The 19,965-nt window shown below is 41.9% G+C and overlaps 1 protein-coding gene and 1 pseudogene across 1 annotated transcript in view; one reads left to right on the top strand and one right to left on the bottom strand.

The window, feature by feature from the left end:
- LOC111980548 (growth factor receptor-bound protein 2) overlaps nucleotides 1-9,884 on the bottom strand; it is a 46,719-nt gene extending 36,835 nt beyond the window's left edge. Inside the window, exons 1-2 of the mRNA XM_024011336.3 lie at nucleotides 9,624-9,884; nucleotides 8,050-8,336 (exon numbers count right to left, since the gene is read on the bottom strand). Coding sequence (XP_023867104.2) covers nucleotides 8,050-8,127 — 78 coding nt within the window. The 5' untranslated portion in view covers nucleotides 8,128-8,336; nucleotides 9,624-9,884. The remainder of the gene's footprint in view (nucleotides 1-8,049; nucleotides 8,337-9,623) is intronic.
- A 602-nt stretch (nucleotides 9,885-10,486) lies between these two features.
- On the top strand, nucleotides 10,487-14,076 carry LOC111981739 (melanin-concentrating hormone receptor 1-like; annotated as a pseudogene).
- Nucleotides 14,077-19,965: the final 5,889 nt, after the last annotated feature.

Here is a 19,965-nt window from a genome sequence, read left to right as displayed (position 1 = left end):
AAAAAAAGACATTGTCATGTTTATGAAACACAACAAAAGGCTTACACAGCAGCAGCAGCATGAGGCGATTAACGCATGTTACGTTCCAATCCCACCCCTTTCATCCCATCAATGGTGGAGCTTTAGATAACTAGTTATGTAAAGGGTCTTTTCTAAAAGCAGGTGGAAATTAGGGAGAAATAAATTGTTGTGTGGCACCAGCTAGTCGCTAAACATCTTTGCCACTGTTTGGATTAAGAATCCTATTTCAACTTTAAGAGGCCTTCAGCTGATATCCCGTGATTGACATACAGTTTATCAATCACTGACATATACAACCCTTTCTTTCATCAGCTACACCACCAGACTGTAGGCACTGACATCACAGCACAGCTTCTGGTTTGAGAGGACCAACTCACAATCTTGTTCAGAGGACAGAGACTCTTACAGTCTAGGCTTCAGCCACCCAGAGACTAACAGTGACACACCGAGAGAGAGGTGACACAGAGACAACACATTGTGTGAAACACAAGGGCTCAACAGATGCTCCTGTGTGATGGAGGGGGGATAGAAAATAGAATACTAACACCACATCTCTCCATACTGGTGCACTTAAGGCGACTTTGAATAAACAAAGCCTCAACACAGGCCATCCTCTCGTGAGAGAGACCCCTTGTCTCGAAAGCAGAGATGCTTAGGCTTTGCACTAGCAGGCAGTACTGGAGATAGATGTTGAGAGAAGCGTGCCTCAGACACTGATACTCAATCTTGGATGGCTTTTTGAATGCAATACCCTGCATGCAAACTAAACTGGGTTTAATAATTCAGTAGACAGAAGAACCAGATACTAAGCTTTAAAGAGGTGAAAGTTACACATTATCATGATAAATACCTTGGAATAGATTAATTTAGGTATGTAGGCGTAGAATAGACCTTTGTCATCAATCACAAGACATTGAAGCAGTCTACTCTACAGTATGTGAACCTGACAATTTGCATAAAACTGCACAGACTTGGAAACAGAATGGCTGAGCTACCTAGTTTCCTTTCCCATTTTTTAAATATCACACTGACAGCTTTTTCTGATATGATACCCTAAAATTAAACTGACTGATGCTCTATCACATATCAAAATGTCCAGACTGAATGGAAGCAGCAGTGTCTTGGCCAGCAACTGCCAACTATGACAGACAAAACCAACCAACGACATCATAAAGCACCCACCAAATTACTATAATTATTATCCATTAAAACAGGCTATTTGGAGGAGTTGTGTGAATATTAACCTCAAGGCCTAGTTAATGTGTTCATTTCCTTTCTGTGCCATTGAACCATTCAGATAAACAATAAGTAGACTATCTGAAGTGATTGTTCTGTACACAGAAATGATCACACTGCTGTTTGAGACATAAGGCAGACGGAAAAGGCCCATCTTGAGCACTAGCCATGTAGCAGGCCATTTAAAATGTGACCAATTCTACCTTGCAACTAGTGACTCTCAGACCTGCTAGTTTGGGAGCAAGCCAAACCTAAAAAGGAAAAATCCCACTCTCCTCAAATAGAAAGCGGCCAACCTCAAACGGTCACAATCATATGGAACGGCAGCTTGCCAAAAGGCAGAACACAACCCCTGGATTTCAAATTGTTGGTTTATAATCTAGGATTAATCTTTTTAAGTGTAATAATCCAGTTATGCTCGGTACTCTTTGATGATTACCTTACCTCAGGGGAACAATTGGTCTGAAGAAAAACCCATCTTAGCAAATAATGGTTGCTCCAAGCTGCCTTCAAGGTTTAGGCGTATGGCAAAGACTGAAAACACAATCCTAGGCATTATCGTATGTGCATTTGCACATGCAGTCAATGAAAGTTATTCCTCACCAATACATGCCCCCCCCCCCAAAAAAAAACTTGATAAACGAAAGCAGACGAGAATAGTCCATCACATGGAAGCTGGTGCACTCAGCTTGATTTCGTGGTTTAGCCTACGTGCTAAACATGCCACGATGTGAGGTGCCTATGGGCATTACGGGGGATGGAGAGAGAATATGGGCATGTTCTGTCCTGTCCCACAGAAGAGCAATCTGGAGGGGAGAACATTCAGACATACGTCCTGCTATCAGTAGAGTGAGGAAAGGGGGGGGGGGGGGGGGGGGTTAAGAGTGATAGTTGGAGAAAGGGAGACTTGCCAGATGAGGTAGCCATCAACCAAGCACCGCTCCCCCATTTCAGATTCTGTCTCCCCTCTATTGCTGTGAACGACTCTGAAGGGAAAACCTCAGTGAGTGACATTGGCAAGTCACTGCTACTGCAGAAAAACTGCTGTTCTGGGGGGTGTTGCTCTAAATAGGCCGACCATCCCGTCTCCGATTGTGGAGCTTGCTCGGCACTGTTCTGTTAATGACCCCTCTTTCCCAGTCAGCTCACCCCCTGCACTCATTCACGTCAGCGAAAGCAATTATGATTAAAGGGTAAAAMATCTATTTGAATTCAATCACTTTTTGACAGCCACCTTTTGATTTAAACAAAACCTTCCATACATATTTGCCCGTTGTAGAAGTGCACAGAAAGTTACTTTTTGGACCTGAATGCAAAAACATTCAACAGATAAACGTGCTCAAAGTTCACCTATTTTGTTTACCTGGCCAAACTATGGAAACATCCATGTCTTCATCACTGGAAAAGATAAACAGTTGAGATTGATATCRCTTAAAAAGTTGACAAACAGGGTTATATACCTATTTTTTTATTGTTATTTTTTATTTATTTTGTACATTGTCCTTTAACCTTAAAAAGTCAATGATCTAAAAACACACCAATTTTCGCACCAATTTTTTTCATATTGCATATGTTCTAGCTTAGATCCTATTTTACATCTGAGGTTGTGTTGTGCCGCCATCGATTAAGACAACATGCTCTTGAATACAGGGTGAGTGTAATGTATTGGCTGATAAATGTACTAAAATGCAAATAACATTTAAACTTTCAAAATGGTACCACAAAGAAGGTTGAGGTCCACACAGAGAATGTTGACTTGAATGGGAATATCAGTTGATGTAAATTATACAGTCAATCTTCCATAGAAAACTTAATGAACACATATAGATAATAGAATATACATGATCAATTAAGTTGACATTCAACAGCGGGTAGACCGGTGACCATCTTTTTGGTATAAGTTAAAATATCAATTGCAATGGTGTGCCAGCTAGATTGTAGTGGTCTGAAGGGATAGGTCCATTCTATTACTTATATTTCTATAATTGAAATGAAACCCACCCTGTATCCAAGAGCATGTTGTGTCTCAACCGATGGCAGACAACACAAAATCCTCAGATATAAAATAGGGTCTAAGCCAGGGCTGCCCAACCCTCTTCCTGGAGATCTACTGTCCTGTAGGTTCAGTCCAACCCTAATTCAGCATATCTGATTCAGCTAGTTAAAGTCTTGTTGAGCAGCTAATAAGTAGAACCAGGTGTGTTAAATTAGGGTTGGACTGAAAACCCACAGGACTGTAGATCTCTAGGAAGAGGGTTGGGCAGCCCTGGTCTAAGCTTTAACATAAGCAAATATGGAGAAAAAATATTTTTTAGATAGGCGTTAAAAGGTTTTTACATTTTTTTTTTAAATTACACAACAAAAATATAAACGCAACATGTATTGGTGTCATGTATCATGAGCTGAAATAAAAGATCCAAGAAATGTTCCATGAGCACAAAATGCATATTTCTCTCAAATGTTGGTGCATAAATTTGTATTTCATCTCTGTTAGTGAGCATTTCTCCTTTGCCAAAATAATCCATCCATCTGACAAGTGTGGCATATCAAGAAGCAGATTAAACAGCATGATCATTACACAGGTACAACTTGTGCTGGGGACAATAAAAGACCACTCTAAAATGTGCCGTTTTGTCACACAACACAATGCCACAGATGTCTCAAGTTGAGGGATCGTACAATTGGCATGCTGACTGCAGGAATGTACACCATAAGACRCCTCTAACGTCGTTTTAGAGAACTTGGCAGTACGTCCAACCGGCCTCACAACTGCAGACCGAGCGGTTTGCGGTTTTCGAACATTATGAAGAGTGCCCCATGGCGGATTATGGTATGGGAAGGCATTAGCTACGGATAACGAACACTATTGCATTTTATCCATGGCAATTTGAATGCACAGAGATACTATGACGTTGACGTCATTGTTGTGCAAAAACCTAATGTTTCAGCTTGATAATGCAGTCGTAAGGATCTGTACACAATTCGTGGAAGCTGAAACTGTCCCAGCTCTTCCATGGCCTGCATACTCAACAGACATGCCACACATTGAGCATGTTTGGGATGCTCTGGATTGACATGTATGACAGCTTGTTCCAGTTCCCGCCAATATCCAGCAACTTCACATAGCCACTGAAGAGTGGGACAAAAATTCCACAGGACACAATCAACAGCCTGATCAACTCTCTACAAAGGAGATGTGTCACACTGCATGAGGCAAATGGTGGTCACACCAGATAAGGGCGTGGATCAGAAAACGACACTATCTTTTAAGTTTAGTATTATTTTTTTCAATATAAAATATAAAATAGATTGACAACCCTGTTTATACATTTGTATTGTCACATACACTGGATAGGTGCAGTGAAATATGTTGTTTTACCGGGTCAGTCAGATTGAGATTTTAAATTATATCAAACTCAACTGCTTATCTTTTCCAGTAATGAAGGATGTCTCATGGTACAGTGGGGTATGCAAAATGGGCAAACGTGTATAGAAAATGTTGTTTAAATCAAAAGGGATGCTGTCTAAGTGATTGAATTCAAATGGGATTCACTCGTAAGTGAGACGCACCAATCATTCTACTGAGGACCCCCTGATGATTCCTAGGAATTGAATCCAAAACATGTCAGCCAAAGAACAAAGGCAGCACACAGAGAAAGGATTATGAGATGCAAGGTTCCAGGGACAGAGCAGGAGGGGCTAGCCAAAAGCACTTACTTAAAGAGATTCTCTAGGACAATGAACCCTAGACCTCCCCATGCTCTGGTAGTRCATACTCCTTTCACATTCAAACTCATGCCTCTGCAAGGTAGACAGGCTGACAATGTCCTTCTCTGTGTTGAGGATCTGACGTGATCAAGTATTAAAAATGGATTTGGAAGGGTAAAAAACAGACTGTCTGAATCTCCCAATCAACAAACATTTCACGCCGGGTAGCGTGCTGTCTACTTCTAGAAGTTAACTTCTTTCAGAGTAACACTAACGATTCTGGCTGTGAAAATTGAGATCACTTTTTTCTTCTTCTGATATGCAAATTTAATAAGAACCCTTATATGTAGCTCTACTTTCTGAGCCCTCTCTCCCCCAGAGTCCCCTGGTGAGATAAGTCCTCTTCAAAACCCCATAGCAAATCACATACGAAGACAAAAAAAACAGGCCAAAATTAATTCATACATTGCCAGAGACTAAAAAGCTAAGTTGACTGCACCTAGTCTGMATACAATCCTTTTCATATTTACAAGTAACGATATTCAAGAGACATGAGAGAACTCAAGATCTTACTGACAAATACGAAGGGCTGGATGAAGGGAAGCAGAATGGAATGGCCGCTCCCAAACAGGGCCATTTTAAAATTTCTACCACAGATATGAGACGTGTTCTCATATGGCAGGACCTACTTACAAAGTTACACTTAGCACTTAGATGAGGGCTGAAATTAAACTGTTGGGGGGGAGAACCTTTCATGTACATGGTTTTTAGATGCCCATGCAATCAAAATTAATTCTGTATCTTTGCTCACACCAGTATTCCACGGGTCTTTCTCTGATCTCTGTCGATGATGGTGCCGAGGCAATGTGGCGGTCTAGCCTGCGGCTTACGCAACTCCTGCAGGAATTTTAGAGTATCGCTATGCTGCCGGCTTTGCGTTCTGCCATCAAGCTGCTCGCCGCCTCACACTCTGATTAATATTTATGCAGAGCTCGGTGCTGCAGGGGGCTTGGGCGAAGGGGTTGTCGGAACACAGGGGCCCAGCACCACACTGGCATCTGAGGTTAGGAGGGACGGGAGTCTCTCTCTGGCTAGCCTACTCCTTGTCACCCCAGAGTTGGACCTGTCCTAAATCTACAGAGGGTAGTGCGTACAGCTCAGTACATCACTGGGGCCAAGATTCCTGCCATTCAGGACCTAAATACTAGGCGTGTCAGAGGAAGGCCTAAAAGACCCCAGTCACCCAAGTCATAGACTGTTCTCTCTGCTACCGCAAGGCAAGCAGTAGCGGAGCGCCAMGTTTAGGTCCAAAAGGCTCCTTAACAGCTTCTACACTCAAGCCATAAGACGGCTGAACAATTGATCAAATGGCCACCCAGACAATTTACATTGACACCCCCACCCCTTTGCTTTTACACTGCTGCTACTCGCTGTTTATTATCTATGTATAGTCACTTTACCCATACCTACATGTACATATTACCTCGACTAACCTGTACTCCTGCACATTGACCCGGTACCAGCACCCGTTGTATATAGCCTCATAGTTATTTTATTGTGTTACTTTTCATTTTATTCCCTTTAGTTAATTTAGTCAATATTTGATTAACTCTATTTACTAAACTGCATTGTTGGTTAAGGGCTTGTAAGTAAGCTTTCACGGTAAGCTCTACAGTTGTTCTATTCGGCACATGACAAATAACATTAGATTTGAAAAGAAGAGTATTGTGTTTCTGTGGTTATAGGGAGGGGGTCTTGTGTAAGCGACCACTGTGCTTAACTAGCTTTAAGCATTACTTAACTATGCTTTAAAACCCATAAATTAGCTAGTCAAGAACATATTTTCTGAGTGTGACTCATGTTGAAGAGACTGGGTGGGTTTTAAAAATAAGTGGGAGATGACTACTGATACTGTTTCAACAGCAGTGTCCTCTCCAACTGCATGAGAGGCGGGTGGGTACCTGTTGCCTGTCAACACACACTGCTATTATGGTGTAAGAACAGGGACGGTYTGCACTGGTGTGTTATGTTCATTAAGTGTCCCAGAGGGGAATATATCTCTGTTGACATTTATACACAAATAGTGCATGAGGCATTCTGATGGGGTGTATGGACTGCTAATAGCCACACAAAACACCACAAAATGCCATAAATAGTTCAAAGGATTTAAAGTGTACAGAATCTTACAAACWTGTAGTTGCTAGCAAGACAGAGGTTTAGCTCCATTTGCTACACACACACACAATCGTTTGAAACGGAAATCAGATAAAACATACGATAGCTGGTGTGCTTAGGCGGTAAATTTACACCCTCTTTACCTAAAACCCATTGACATTCAGAGGGATTATGATGATTACATTTAAATCCCAGAGCACTTGCATAGACATTTTTTTTCTAACATCTTGCAGTCCCATGATGATCAAGCTCTGAAAATGGACTGAGCTCTTTTACAGTGAGCCTGAGAGTGAGGCTTTGAGTAAGATGGCTGTCTGAAGTGATCCATTGGCCCCAGGTTGTGTCAGATTAGAGAAGTTGCAGGATTGGCATTTCAACACAGTGAAAAAACCCACCCGCAAAGTCCTTGTGTTCCATGTGTTGAGCCCCATCACTCTACTAAGCCTAAACCTTGTATTGAACGTACTATGATGTTGGCTTATTCATTGAATAAGGTGTAGCTTTAGATACCGATACTATACTGTGTGTGAAGAAAGGGCTGAGGAAAGAAAGTACAAAGAGGAACATTGCAGAAGGCAACAACTCTGACAAATAAGCTGTTGTGTTGCTGTTATTTACTAGACGTGGGACGATAAGGTCTTTGATATTTTCCATGACAAACATTTTATTGTAGCTGGTTTGCAATAGAAAAACAAGTTTGTGCAATTCAAATGTAATTTTTCTTGACAATTGAGGGGCATATGCTCCCAGAAGAGCAATTTGATGTGCCAGTAAAACATATATTTGTCCATTAATTGTAGATTAACAACCTTTGATCAGGTGAATTATACAATCATTTAAAGCAGATAACTAGCAGCTACCAAGCCTTGCAATTAAGTCATTTGAAGACAAAAAATGCACTAATCCTACCTTTAGAACTTCCCCACGTTTAAAACTTAACTCGTCGTCAGCAGTGGCTTTGAAATCGTATTTGGCAATGGCCTCCATGGTACTGGTTATCGGATAACCGTGGGTTTAGGGTACTTGATAGGGTGAATGCTGTTTTATTCCCTGTTGTTGATGTGTGGAGACCAGCAGTGTCAAAATAAAAACACAGTTCAAGAATTCCGTGATCGGTTGCTTGCTCCGAGTCGCTCCTCCCGTCTATGACCCGTTCCTTTAGGGCTGGATCCTCACATAAAGCTCACAGAAGGTATCTGCAAAAAAAGGAGAAACATGCYACAAAATAATATCTAGCGTCTCTGTTTATGCCTGGATGTTCTGTCGGTCAACCACTGTATGATGATGGGACTGAAATTGACAGATGTTCTTCTAAAAAGAGGTGAAGGCAGACAGTTGACATCTTTCGGGTGTGCACTTGATATATTTGATGCTGATAAAAAAACAAACCAAACGGCAATGAGATGGGTGGAGTTCGTTTTGCATGGCTGGTGCCCCGGGTGGACGGAGTATATTCATGTTAGACCATTCCATTGGTCCTTAAGTGAAATCTCAACCCACCTGGGGCACCTGGCAATGCAAAACCAACTGTACCAATGTCAGAATTAAATCCACACTAGTGGTTGGCCAAGATTTGACGATTGACAGGCCATTGTTGGGTTAAGGAATGGGGGAGCGCTAAAGTCTGTAGCTACTTGTTGTAGTGCAGCATGCCTCATACGAAGTTTACTAGCTCTCCAATCAGATTCGTTGTTTACTAAACATTTCTTAGCCTGCATACACACACAACAATCAAAACCAGCACTGGAATATACAATTTCTGCATCAATTCGATACTTTCTGCTACGTAGGTCACTACCAGTTACCCAGGCTTACTTACCAATCATGCGAAGTACGTTATATTAAGTGACTAGCTAGCTAGTTGGTGAACAACATCTTTCTAGGTTATTATTTGACAATTCACGTTTATGGGAGGCTTTCTGGCAACTCTCGTTATCAGTTTGTTTCTATCTGTGACAGAGCTTCCACTTGTAGGAAAGTCAGTTAACTAACGTTAGGTACCCACATTAGGGCCAGTGAAATAGCCAATTCTACTACATTTGCGCTAAAGTGTTACAGTAGCTAAATTMACTTATGTTGGTTGTACTGTGAAACACCGTTTCCAGCTGTTTTGAATTAGAGCTAGGAGCCAGTTCAAACGCTAGACATCTGAAAGAGGAACTAACGTTAGCTAGCAACTAGCCAAAACGAAAAAGCTAGCCGGCTATTTAGCTAGCTACTAGTAACAACAAACACAAATAAAAAAAACACCAACCTATTTAGCCAACAGTTATTTGTTTAATATCTAGGTTAAATGTCTGTGTACAGTTATGTCAATTCGTAGTTTTCTGCATGGCAAGCATATAGGCCTATTAGCTAGCTACAGTAGTACAGCTATAAAAAAAAAAAAGTAAAACCAAGAAAATACTTTCGTATGCTAGCGGGTACTGTAGCTGGCTGGCTAGCCTTTGCTTTGTATTCAGTAGAACGAGACAAAAACTCACCCGCCAGTTTAGCTGTGAAATGTAACCTTCTTGCTTGATCAAATGTCCTTATTGTTTATGATCCACCCTTTACAGTTTTGTTAGTGGAGGTAAATGTACAAAATACGTCTGTTTTTGCTTAAACCCGAACTAGCCAGCAACGTTAATTTCCGCTTCCTTCCAGATGCTTCGGGTGCTGCTGCTGCTTCGGCTCCTGCCTCGCGCTGTGAGCAGGGTGTCTGACCGGCCCATAGGTCTCGCCTGCGAGCCACTGGACCGTCTATCGCGATACTTTCACCTGATAGCTAGCTGCATAAAGCTCTGTGGTTGATTTGCTCTTTTTTTCATTTATTCAAGTACAGCGCAAATATATGCATCTCTGTCTGTCACATAACTTTGGTGTGCCTGGTGCAGCAATAGGCAACATAGATTAAAGTGTTGTTGTACTATTTAAAACACATTTCTGTTACATAGCTAGTTAGATGGTGAAAAACATAGGAAAGTGCGTCACCTAGTGGCAAAGGGTGTCCACTACGGTCTACACACACAAAAAGAACGCTTACACCCTGGTGTCATGGGAAGAAAGGCAAGGAAATGAATGATTGGAATACAAATAGCTACATTTAGAAGTATTGTCAATGTCCCCCTAGCCTGGAAATTGTGGCACGTTTATTTCTTAGTTGTTGTCAATCTAACAAACAGTGCCATCACAAACGGGCATCAATCTTGACAGTGGCACTGTTTTACTTGTGCACTCAGGCACTTACATACTGGTATCACACATAGCCTATTATTGCTACGAAGTAAAATCAGTTGTCACTACGTGTCTCTATGTACCCCTCCTCTTTTTCTCTACCATATAGGGCAGGATGCGAAGCCACCATTTGAAATGTTGGCAAGGCACATCACTGTAAACCTCACARGCTCTCTTTCAATAAGTATTCTTGTGTGAGGGAGTGCTTTGATTAGCAACACTACTGGTGTAAAGATAGAATACCAATTGGATTTTGACGAAAGGCTACAGAAATAGGAACAGGAAAAGGTCAGTTTGTACAAATTCACCCCGTCTCCACTGAATTACTTTGATTGATTGATTGATTAATTGATGTACTAGAATAATTGGAGCCTGGTTCATCAACAATAATTACAGTGCACAGCATAGACAAGGGCGCCCGTGCCTTTCTTTGGGTCTAAGATGTTTACAATTCGGGTTGTAAAGAATGTTGAGTAGTTGCAAATGTTTCACCTGAGAAGTATTATTATCATTATTTTGCATTGTGTTGTCTTTTTGAGACTGTGATGAGGACAAGGATTTTCCCGAATATATATTTGATGTCATTACAACAATTCTTGCCACTATGAAATAATACATTTCACTATTTGACTGCATCTATTTGAGCATGAAGTGGGTTTTATTGACAGTAGCCAACCAGTACAATAATAGTATAGCCTACTGATGATATAATATTCACTTCTATAGTCTACTCTGATGGTAATTAGGCCTACGTTATTTGCCTGTTTTCACATCATTTTTCATTCAGAGCCCATCCTTTTGTTGAGCTTAGTCTAACTTCGAAATGGACTTCGAAAATGTATCGAATGACAACTGGTCTCAGACGTCTCTCCCATCATACAACTCATCCGAAAGTCCAGCAGGTAGCCTGTTATTTTCCTGATTTCATGCATGAATGTTATAATGTAAAATCAATGTTAATGAATTCAATGTTATCCTGGGAATTTAGTCCTATGACTTTTACTTTACATTTGAGTGAAATTATTAAATGTGAGCGCATGGTTTAGTTAAACAACAAGGCCCGAGGTGTGGTATGTGGCCAAATACTACAAACCCCCAAGGTGCCTTATTGCTATTATAAACTGGTTACCAACGTAATTAGAACAGTAAAAATAACTGTTCTGTCATTCCCCTGGGATACCATCTGATATACAACTGCATTCAGGGCTTGAACCACCCAGTTTATAATTAGCAATGAATATCAGCACCACATGAGTTGACAGCTCCCATCTCTGAGGATTAGTTTGGAGTCTTTGATATTTGTGATGAAGCAGCCAGGAGTGACATTATACTGTTAGTAAAAATCAAGACTTACTGTATGCAAGCGAACACCTGTCTGAATGACACTGCAACATGAGACTGAATGTACTTTTCCTGTCAAACTTACAGAAAATGATGTGCCCTACCACAACGTCCTAATGCCCAGCATTTTTGGTGTAATCTGCTTCTTTGGGATTATTGGCAACTGCATTGTCATCTACACCATTGTGAAGAAGACCAAGTTCCGAGCCCAGCAGACAGTGCCGGACATCTTCATCTTCAGCTTGTCTTTAGTGGACCTCCTCTTCCTCCTGGGCATGCCCTTCCTCATCCACCAGCTCCTGGGCAACGGTTCCTGGTGCTTTGGTGACATCATGTGCACGGTCATAACCGCCCTGGACTCCAACAGCCAGATAGTGAGCACCTACATCCTCACCGTCATGACTCTGGACCGCTACCTGGCCACGGTCCATCCCATCCGCTTCAACCATGTGTGCACACCCTGCGTGGCGGGGGCTGCGGTGGGGATGGTGTGGGTGCTCTCCCTGGTCTCCATCACTCCCGTGTGGATGTATGCTGGCCTTATGCCCCGAGGTGACGGCTCAGTGGGCTGTGCCCTCCTGCTGCCCAATCCAGCCACTGACACCTACTGGTTTACCCTCTACCAGTTTGTGCTGGCCTTCACCCTGCCTCTTGTCATCATCTGCGTGGTGTTCTTCAAGATCCTCCAGAACATGTCTGCCACGGTGGCCCCCCTGCCCCAGAGCAGCTTGAGAGTACGTACACGTAAGGTGACCTGTATGGCTTTGGCTACATGCCTGGCCTTCTTCATCTGCTGGGCTCCGTACTACATCCTGCAGCTGGCCCACCTGGGGGTCCAGAGACCCAGCTTTGCCTTCCTCTATCTCTACAACACTCTATGTCTACAACATTGCTATCAGMATGGGTTACGCTAACAGCTGTGTCAACCCATACCTCTACATCGTGCTGAGTGAGACCTTTAAGAGGCAGTTCATTGTGGCCATCCGGCCAAACAATCGGGTCTTCAGGTTGAACTCTGGCATGGCTGACGGCAGTGTGAGTCTGAGACTGGCCCCAGAGGGTAATCATCAGTCTCAGTCCTCCAGAGACCTACTAGTACACAACATGCTGCCTGTCACTGTGGCCGTGCACTGAGTCAGGAGCCCTAGCCCAGCCCCATCCCTCAGCCCTAGTTCCATGAATCTGGGCTCTCTCTCAGCTCAGCGGGAAGTGGTGCCCCCATCAGACAGTCATGCTCCCAATGTGTATGACAGGGTTAACGTGCAATGTATGTAGTATGTTGAGTGTGTACAGTATCTATTTTGTACACAGCAGTACTGTGTTTATAAGACACTTTTCCCGACAGGGACATTCAACTTCATCCTATTAATCCTATCCTATCATGCTCCCATGAAGGAACTGTGAATACAGGGACTTTGTACTACTATTCAGTTGGCAATTGAACTGTAGGCTATTAGTAACAATGTGAACTTTTATAAAAGGATGCAAGCTCATAGTTATCAATAACACTATTTTGCAGTTCTGTTTCAAGTGGTAACAATTTGTATTTCGTTTTCTTTGATAATAATCACATTTGACAGATTTCCACTGCAGTTCAATGTGTTAAAACAGGTTTCTGTGTAGATATGTGATATCCTGTGATTCTGTCATTGGTCCGTCCAGTCAGTGATCTGAAATGCAGGGAAATCATACCTTGTCGTAATGTAATCTATGTCTATACTGGAACCTGTGTGATGACTGTGATCATTGAGAAAGTTGTGACATATTGATGTATTATTGTGTGCTATCTTTGAATGGGATTTTGACGTCAACTAATATGTTGTCCTTAGTCGTTTTGTAATATTGAATATGTGCAGCCTGTCTATTACCATGTAATGTCTGTGATCACCAAGGAAACCTCTATGTTATTATCTTTGGGGAAATAATAATGTTCTGATGCACCATACAGTGTTGAATGACTGCAATTGATCCAAAGGGATTTCTAGATGTCACAATAAAGAATTAAAGCATGAGACATAAGAAAAACCAATGCAATACAGTAGCAGCAGAACTGTCTGTGCTAGAGTGCATTTTGTGTATTTGTGAAGAGCTCTTATTCTCAGAGAAGGGGAAGCACACATAAAAGAGGAAAAAGCATTCTGTCCAAACAAAGCAATATTTTACCTGATGGCTGCTGTAGAAGAGAGGCAGGTTATCTGCTGGTAATCTTGGAAAAGGGCAAAGTTATCACTGGGCTGGAAATGAACCATTTGTAGGGTAGTAATGGCTTGCTTTAGAAGGAGAAAAATGCTATATTGAACTCTGCTGCTCTCAAACCCAGACACCCATATATTACTATTGTTATTTAATTCCCAGGAACATTGGATTCCCTTCCAACACTGTCCAGAAATAAAGCACCTGAATTGGTGTTCAATCAAATATATTTAGTACTAATTTGACAATACTGTGCACTTGTGTGTATGTGTGAGGAGTAAAATGGAGGTGAAGCAAATCAAAATACGAAGGGAATCCAATTTTTGACCGCACTTTACCAACTCAGTAGTGGTATTAAAAAGGATCCTGGTTCACTTCTCATTTATGGAACCACAACACTGCACCAGGGTACAAATGCATTAATAATGCACATCAAGTATTTCATTTCACTCAGTAACTCAAAATGGCCATGACCAAAGGAAAAACCCAGATGAAAGCAATATCTTACTGCAATGCACACAAGTGCTTTTGGAATTAAGAGCTGTCTTAGTATAGGCTGCAGAAATAGTGATAACAACTGGGGGTTTCTCATACAAGTTCAGCACTCTATATAAAGGGAAAGGGGGATACCTAGTCAGCTGTACAATGGAATGACTTCAACTGAAATGTGTMTTCCACATTTAACCCAACCCCTCTGAATCAGAGAGGTACAGGGGGCTGCCTTWATCGACATCCACGTCTTYGGCGCCCGGGGAACAGTGGGTTTACTKCCTTGCTCAGGGGCAGGACGACAGATTTGTACCTTGTCAGCTCGGGGATTCAAACATAGTAGAACTTCCAGTGTATGTAAATATGATATATTTACAATATTAGTATCATGGACCTTTTCTTTTGGCATTCTCATTATGTAATATGTATGATAAAGGCAGTAGTGTGTGTGTGCGTGTGCGTGCATGTGCGCGTGTGTGTGTAAGGTAATCAGAATATGCATATGCACTATTAGGCAGGCACAGATACTAACCGAGGCGTCTGTTGACTGTTCCTGTGGTAATGGATTTGTGATGGTCTTCTTTTGAAACACCTGTCTGACGATTTGCATTTCCTGCATTACATACACGAGTATCCCACAGTGGTTTATGAGCATGGTATTTTCAAACATCCTTGGACGTTGACAGGATTTACGCCGTTAGACACAGTGTCAAGTGGACAACTGTGAATAAGAGACGCAACAATATCGAGTTCCGTTGGGCCAGTGGGCAAAGTTGTTTGTAAAGAATTCAGGCTGACGTCATTGTATACTTATTGAAAAAGGAAGGTTTTCCTCAAGTCCTTGTAGTGACCAGAAGAAGATGTCTTTACCTGGCTGGTTGAAATCTGGTTATTTGTAATCCAGATTTAAACTAGAAAACAATGTAATTACGGCCCGTGCTAAATAGTGTTGGTACCATAAGGTATGAGATCAAGAAGGTTGTTAACAGGCTGTGTTTCTTTGACGCAAACCAAGGCGGTCCAGTTCAGGATCTGTCTACTTGATTCACAATAGCAATATTGATTAAGAATCAACATGGGCATACTTTTGGAAAAGTTCTTTCTGAAGGTTACATTTTTTAGGCCATTTATTAAATGGATTTGGTGGTTTTAGCTAAATCGTTTCATGTGTTCGTTTCATGTTAATTAATTCTGTCTTCCCGGATCAAAATGACCGCCCCATTATAGCTGATTATAAATCCATAATAATACATATATTATCGCCTAATGTTGTGTTAGATCTTTTTATCAACTTAAGTTCTTGTGAAGTTTTGAACTTCTATTTGCTATTTAGGCCTCATTGACCTGAGCTCATACAACTAGTTTTTGAGTAAAAAATGCATAATGTATGGATTATTTTGACTATAACAAATACTCAGATGAAACATAATGTGCTATTTATTACAAACTACTTTGTGTCAAAGTTTAACAGGGACATTTGTTTTGAAGCTATTTAACATTTTTAAATAGTGGCACAAAACAACATCTGTTGTGTTCCCGGTCAAAACTGACCGGTATGATTGTATTAGTAAAGAAAGGACATAGGCCCAAAACTACACATGAAAACATTACCATATTACAAAATGAATGTCTGAACACATTAAAGAACAACAGTAGTACTAACAATAACAAAAACATAAAAATGTTCACAATCTGTCAATCAATGGTGGTTACATTTTGTGTGTTCTCATGCACATGTTGGACAATACATGGTGGTTGTTGCATGTGCCTGGACTTGGGTTATAGATGAGTGGCAGGCGCTCCACCCACTTGTGCCAAACCTCTCTGATTGCTGCCAGCTTGTCTTGTTGACGGAGGCATGGTCTTGTACCATGGTTGTTGAAGCGAATCACCCGTGACAACACGTATAATGTCTGGAGTGACATAGTGGCACGAACAATTGCCCGACCRGACTCTGCATCCCATAAACTGGTSGTAGATTAGTTTCTGGATCTGTACACACCAGCCAAAATCAAGAGACCCAYGTCGACCTCTCCTCTCAGCTGGGGATGAAAACCAGGACAAATTCCCATTCTTTGACCGGAATGTAACAACAACCTCAGCAGGGCCCTCTTCCTCATCACTGGATTGTTCCACATTGGTTGTCTCTTGGTCTGGATCATATTCTGTGTTGTCTTCAACTTTCTGTCGAACTTCCTCTCAATGCATTTTCACTGTCAGTTTTCTGGCCTCTCTCCTCCTCACCAGTGTCATGATCAAAGATATTTTTTATTTCACCTTTATTTAACCAGGTAGGCAAGTTGAGAACAAGTTCTCATTTACAATTGCGACCTGGCCAAGATAAAGCAAGCAGTTCGACACATACAACACAGAGTTACACATGGAGTAAAACAAACATACAGTCAATAATACAGTAGAAAAATAAGTCTCTATACAATGTGAGCAAATGAGGTGAGATAAGGGAGGTAAAGGCAAAAAAAGGCCATGGTGACGAAGTAAATAATATAGCAAGTAAAACACTGGAATGGTAGATTTGCAGTGGAAAGAATGTGCAAAGTAGAGATAGAAATAATGTGGTGCAAAGAGCAAAATAAATAAATACAGTAGGGGGAGAGGTAGTTGTTTGGGCTAATATAAGATGGGCTATTACAGGTGCAGTAATCTGTGAGCTGCTCTGACAGCTGGTGCTAAAGCTAGTTGGGGATATGAGTCTCCAACTTCAGAGAATTTTGTTAGCGTTCGAGTCATTTGTAGCAGAGAACTGGAAGGAGAGGCGGCCAAAGGAAGAATTGGTTTTGGGAGTGACCAGAGAGATATACCTGCTGGAGCGCGTGCTACAGGTGGGTGCTTCTATGGTGACCAGCGAGCTGAGATAAGGGGACTTTACCTAGCAGGGTCTTGTAGATGACCTGGAGCCAGTGGGTTTCGCGAGAGTATGAAGCGAGGGCCAGCCAACGGAGAGCGTACAGTGCGTGGTGGGTAGTATATGGGCTTTGGTGACAAAACGGATGGCACTGTGATAGACTGCATCCAATTTATTGAGTAGGGTATTGGAGGTATTTTGTAAATGACATCGCCAAAGTAGAGAGTTGTAGGATGGTCAGTTTTACAAAGGTATGTTTGGCAGCATGAGTGAAGGATGCTTTGTTGCGAAATAGGAAGCCAATTCTAGATTTAACTTTGGGTTGGAGATGTTTGATGTGAGTCTGGAAGGAGAGTTACAGTCTAACCAGACACCTAGGTATTTGTAGTTGTCCACATATTCTAAGTCAGAACTGTCCAGAGTAGTGATGCGACGGGCGGGCAGGTGCAGGCACGATCGGTTGAAGAGCATGCATTTAGTTTTACTTGTATTTAAGAGCAATTGGAGCCACGGAAGGAGATTGTATGGCATTGAAGCTCGTTTGAAGGGTTGTTAACACAGTGCCAAAGAAGGGCCAGAAGTATACAGAAGTGTCGTCTGCGTAGAGGTGGATCAGAGACTCACCAGCAGCAAGAGCGACATCATTGATGTATGCGAGAAGAGAGTCGGTCCAAGAATTGAACCCTGTGGCACCCCCATAGAGACTGCCAGAGCCCGGACAACAGGCCCTCCGATTGACACACTGAACTCTATCAGAGAAGTAGTTGATGTACCAGGCAGGCAATAATTGAGAAACCAAGGCTATCGAGTCTGCCGATGAGGATGTGGTGATTGACAGAGTCAAAGCTTTGGCAGGTCGATGAAACGGCTGCACATAATGTCTCTTATCGATGGGGTTATGATGTCGTTTGGACCTTGAGCGTGGCTGAGGTGCACCCATGACCAGCTCTGAAACCGGATTGTTAAGCGGAGAAGGTACGGTGGGATTCAAATGGTCGGTAATCTGTCTATTAACTTGGCTTTCGAAGACCTTAGAAATACAGGGTAGGATAGTTATAGGTCTGTAGCAGTTTGGGTCAGAGTGTCCCCCCCTTTGAAGAGGGGATGACCCAGCTGCTTTCCAATCTTTGGGAATCTCAGACGACACGAAAGAGAGGTTGAACAGGCTAGTAATGGTTGCAACAATTTCGCAGATAATTTGAAAGAAAGGGTCCAGGGTCCGGCTGATTTGTAGGGTACAGATTTGCAGCTCTTTCAGAACATCAGCAGACTGGATTTGGGAGAAGGAGAAATGGGGAAGGCTTGGGCGAGTTGCTGTGGGGGGTGCAGTGCTGTTGATAGAATTGGTTCTTGTGCTGTCCACAGAATGAATTGTTAGCAAGGCCTCAAAAAAGCTTTATATACCAGAGCTGCGGAGAAAAGTTATATATATTATTGAAACAATGTTGCGATTGTTTGTGAGAATGCCAACAGGTGTGGTTCCCGTGGGAGAAAGATCTATGGGAAGGTTCCCGTGGGGGTTGCCATGGAAGCCAAGAAGGGGAGTGAGGTGTGTGTGGTGTGCTCAAACACACATGCATTTGGGTCTGGGAGAGGAAGTGTGTCCATCTGATGAATGGGCATGTGCTGAACTCAATTTTATACACTAATTGTAGTCTCACCCATTAATTTCTAATGACCGGTAATTTTTGACCAGGACCCCACAGGTGTACAAAAGTTAAATAAACATCCAAACTTTTATGAAAATCATCAATTGTATTTTGTGTGTTCAGATGCCCTGTGTGGACAAAGTCATGGAACCTTATGACAATCAGATTAAATGAACTACATTTTTCAGAGAGAAAACTTGTAAATTGGTCTAATTCGACCGAACACAACAGGAGGTTAAATGACTTGCCAAGGCACAGACAGCTCCAATAACCCTTCTCAACTCTTTTTCATCATAATATAAATAATTCCAGACTAAATTGTGATACATTTATTTAAGCTCTAAATCATTGCAGATCAGTCTTTTGAACAGGATTTGATACTCTCCAATGTGTACATTTTACAACGAAGGCACKKTAAAATTCAGCATAGTGAAAGGAATACATGCATTTCCTTACATGATGTTGCACCAGTGAGTCCCTATCTATGATTATATACACCAAACACCGAGTTTACAAAACATTWGGAACACCTGCTCGTTCCATGACATACACTGACCAGGTGAAACCAGGTGAAAGCTATGATCCCTTATTCATGTCACTTGTTAAATACACTTCAATCAGTGTAGATGAAGGGGAGGAGACAGGTTAAATAATGCTTTTGAACCAATGAGACAATTAAGATATGGATTGTGTATGTGTACCATTCAGAGGGTGAATGGGCAAGAAAAAATATTTTTGTGCCTTTGAACAGGATATGGTAGTAGGTGCCAGGTGCACCGGTTTGAGTATGTCAAGAACTGCAACCCTGCTGTGTTTTTCACACAACATTTTCCTGTGTGTATCAAGAATGGTTYACCACCAAAGGACATCGAGCCAACTTGACACAACTKTGGGAAGCATTGGAGTCAACATGGGCCAGCATCCCTGCGGAAYGCTTTCAACGCGTTGTAGAGTCATTCATTAATTACTGCCTCAATCAAAACACAATAAAAATGACACATCTGAGCTGACTGAGCAGTTACATCCCTTCACAAAACAGAAGGAATGTGCATAGTCCTCCAGGCATATAGATAA

This window comes from Salvelinus sp. IW2-2015, unplaced genomic scaffold (genome assembly GCF_002910315.2).
Source record: "Salvelinus sp. IW2-2015 unplaced genomic scaffold, ASM291031v2 Un_scaffold1051, whole genome shotgun sequence".
NCBI classification, from domain to species: Eukaryota; Metazoa; Chordata; class Actinopteri; order Salmoniformes; family Salmonidae; genus Salvelinus; species Salvelinus sp. IW2-2015.
Note: the sequence above shows the minus strand (reverse complement) of the source record. Positions and strands in the feature narration are given on the sequence as shown.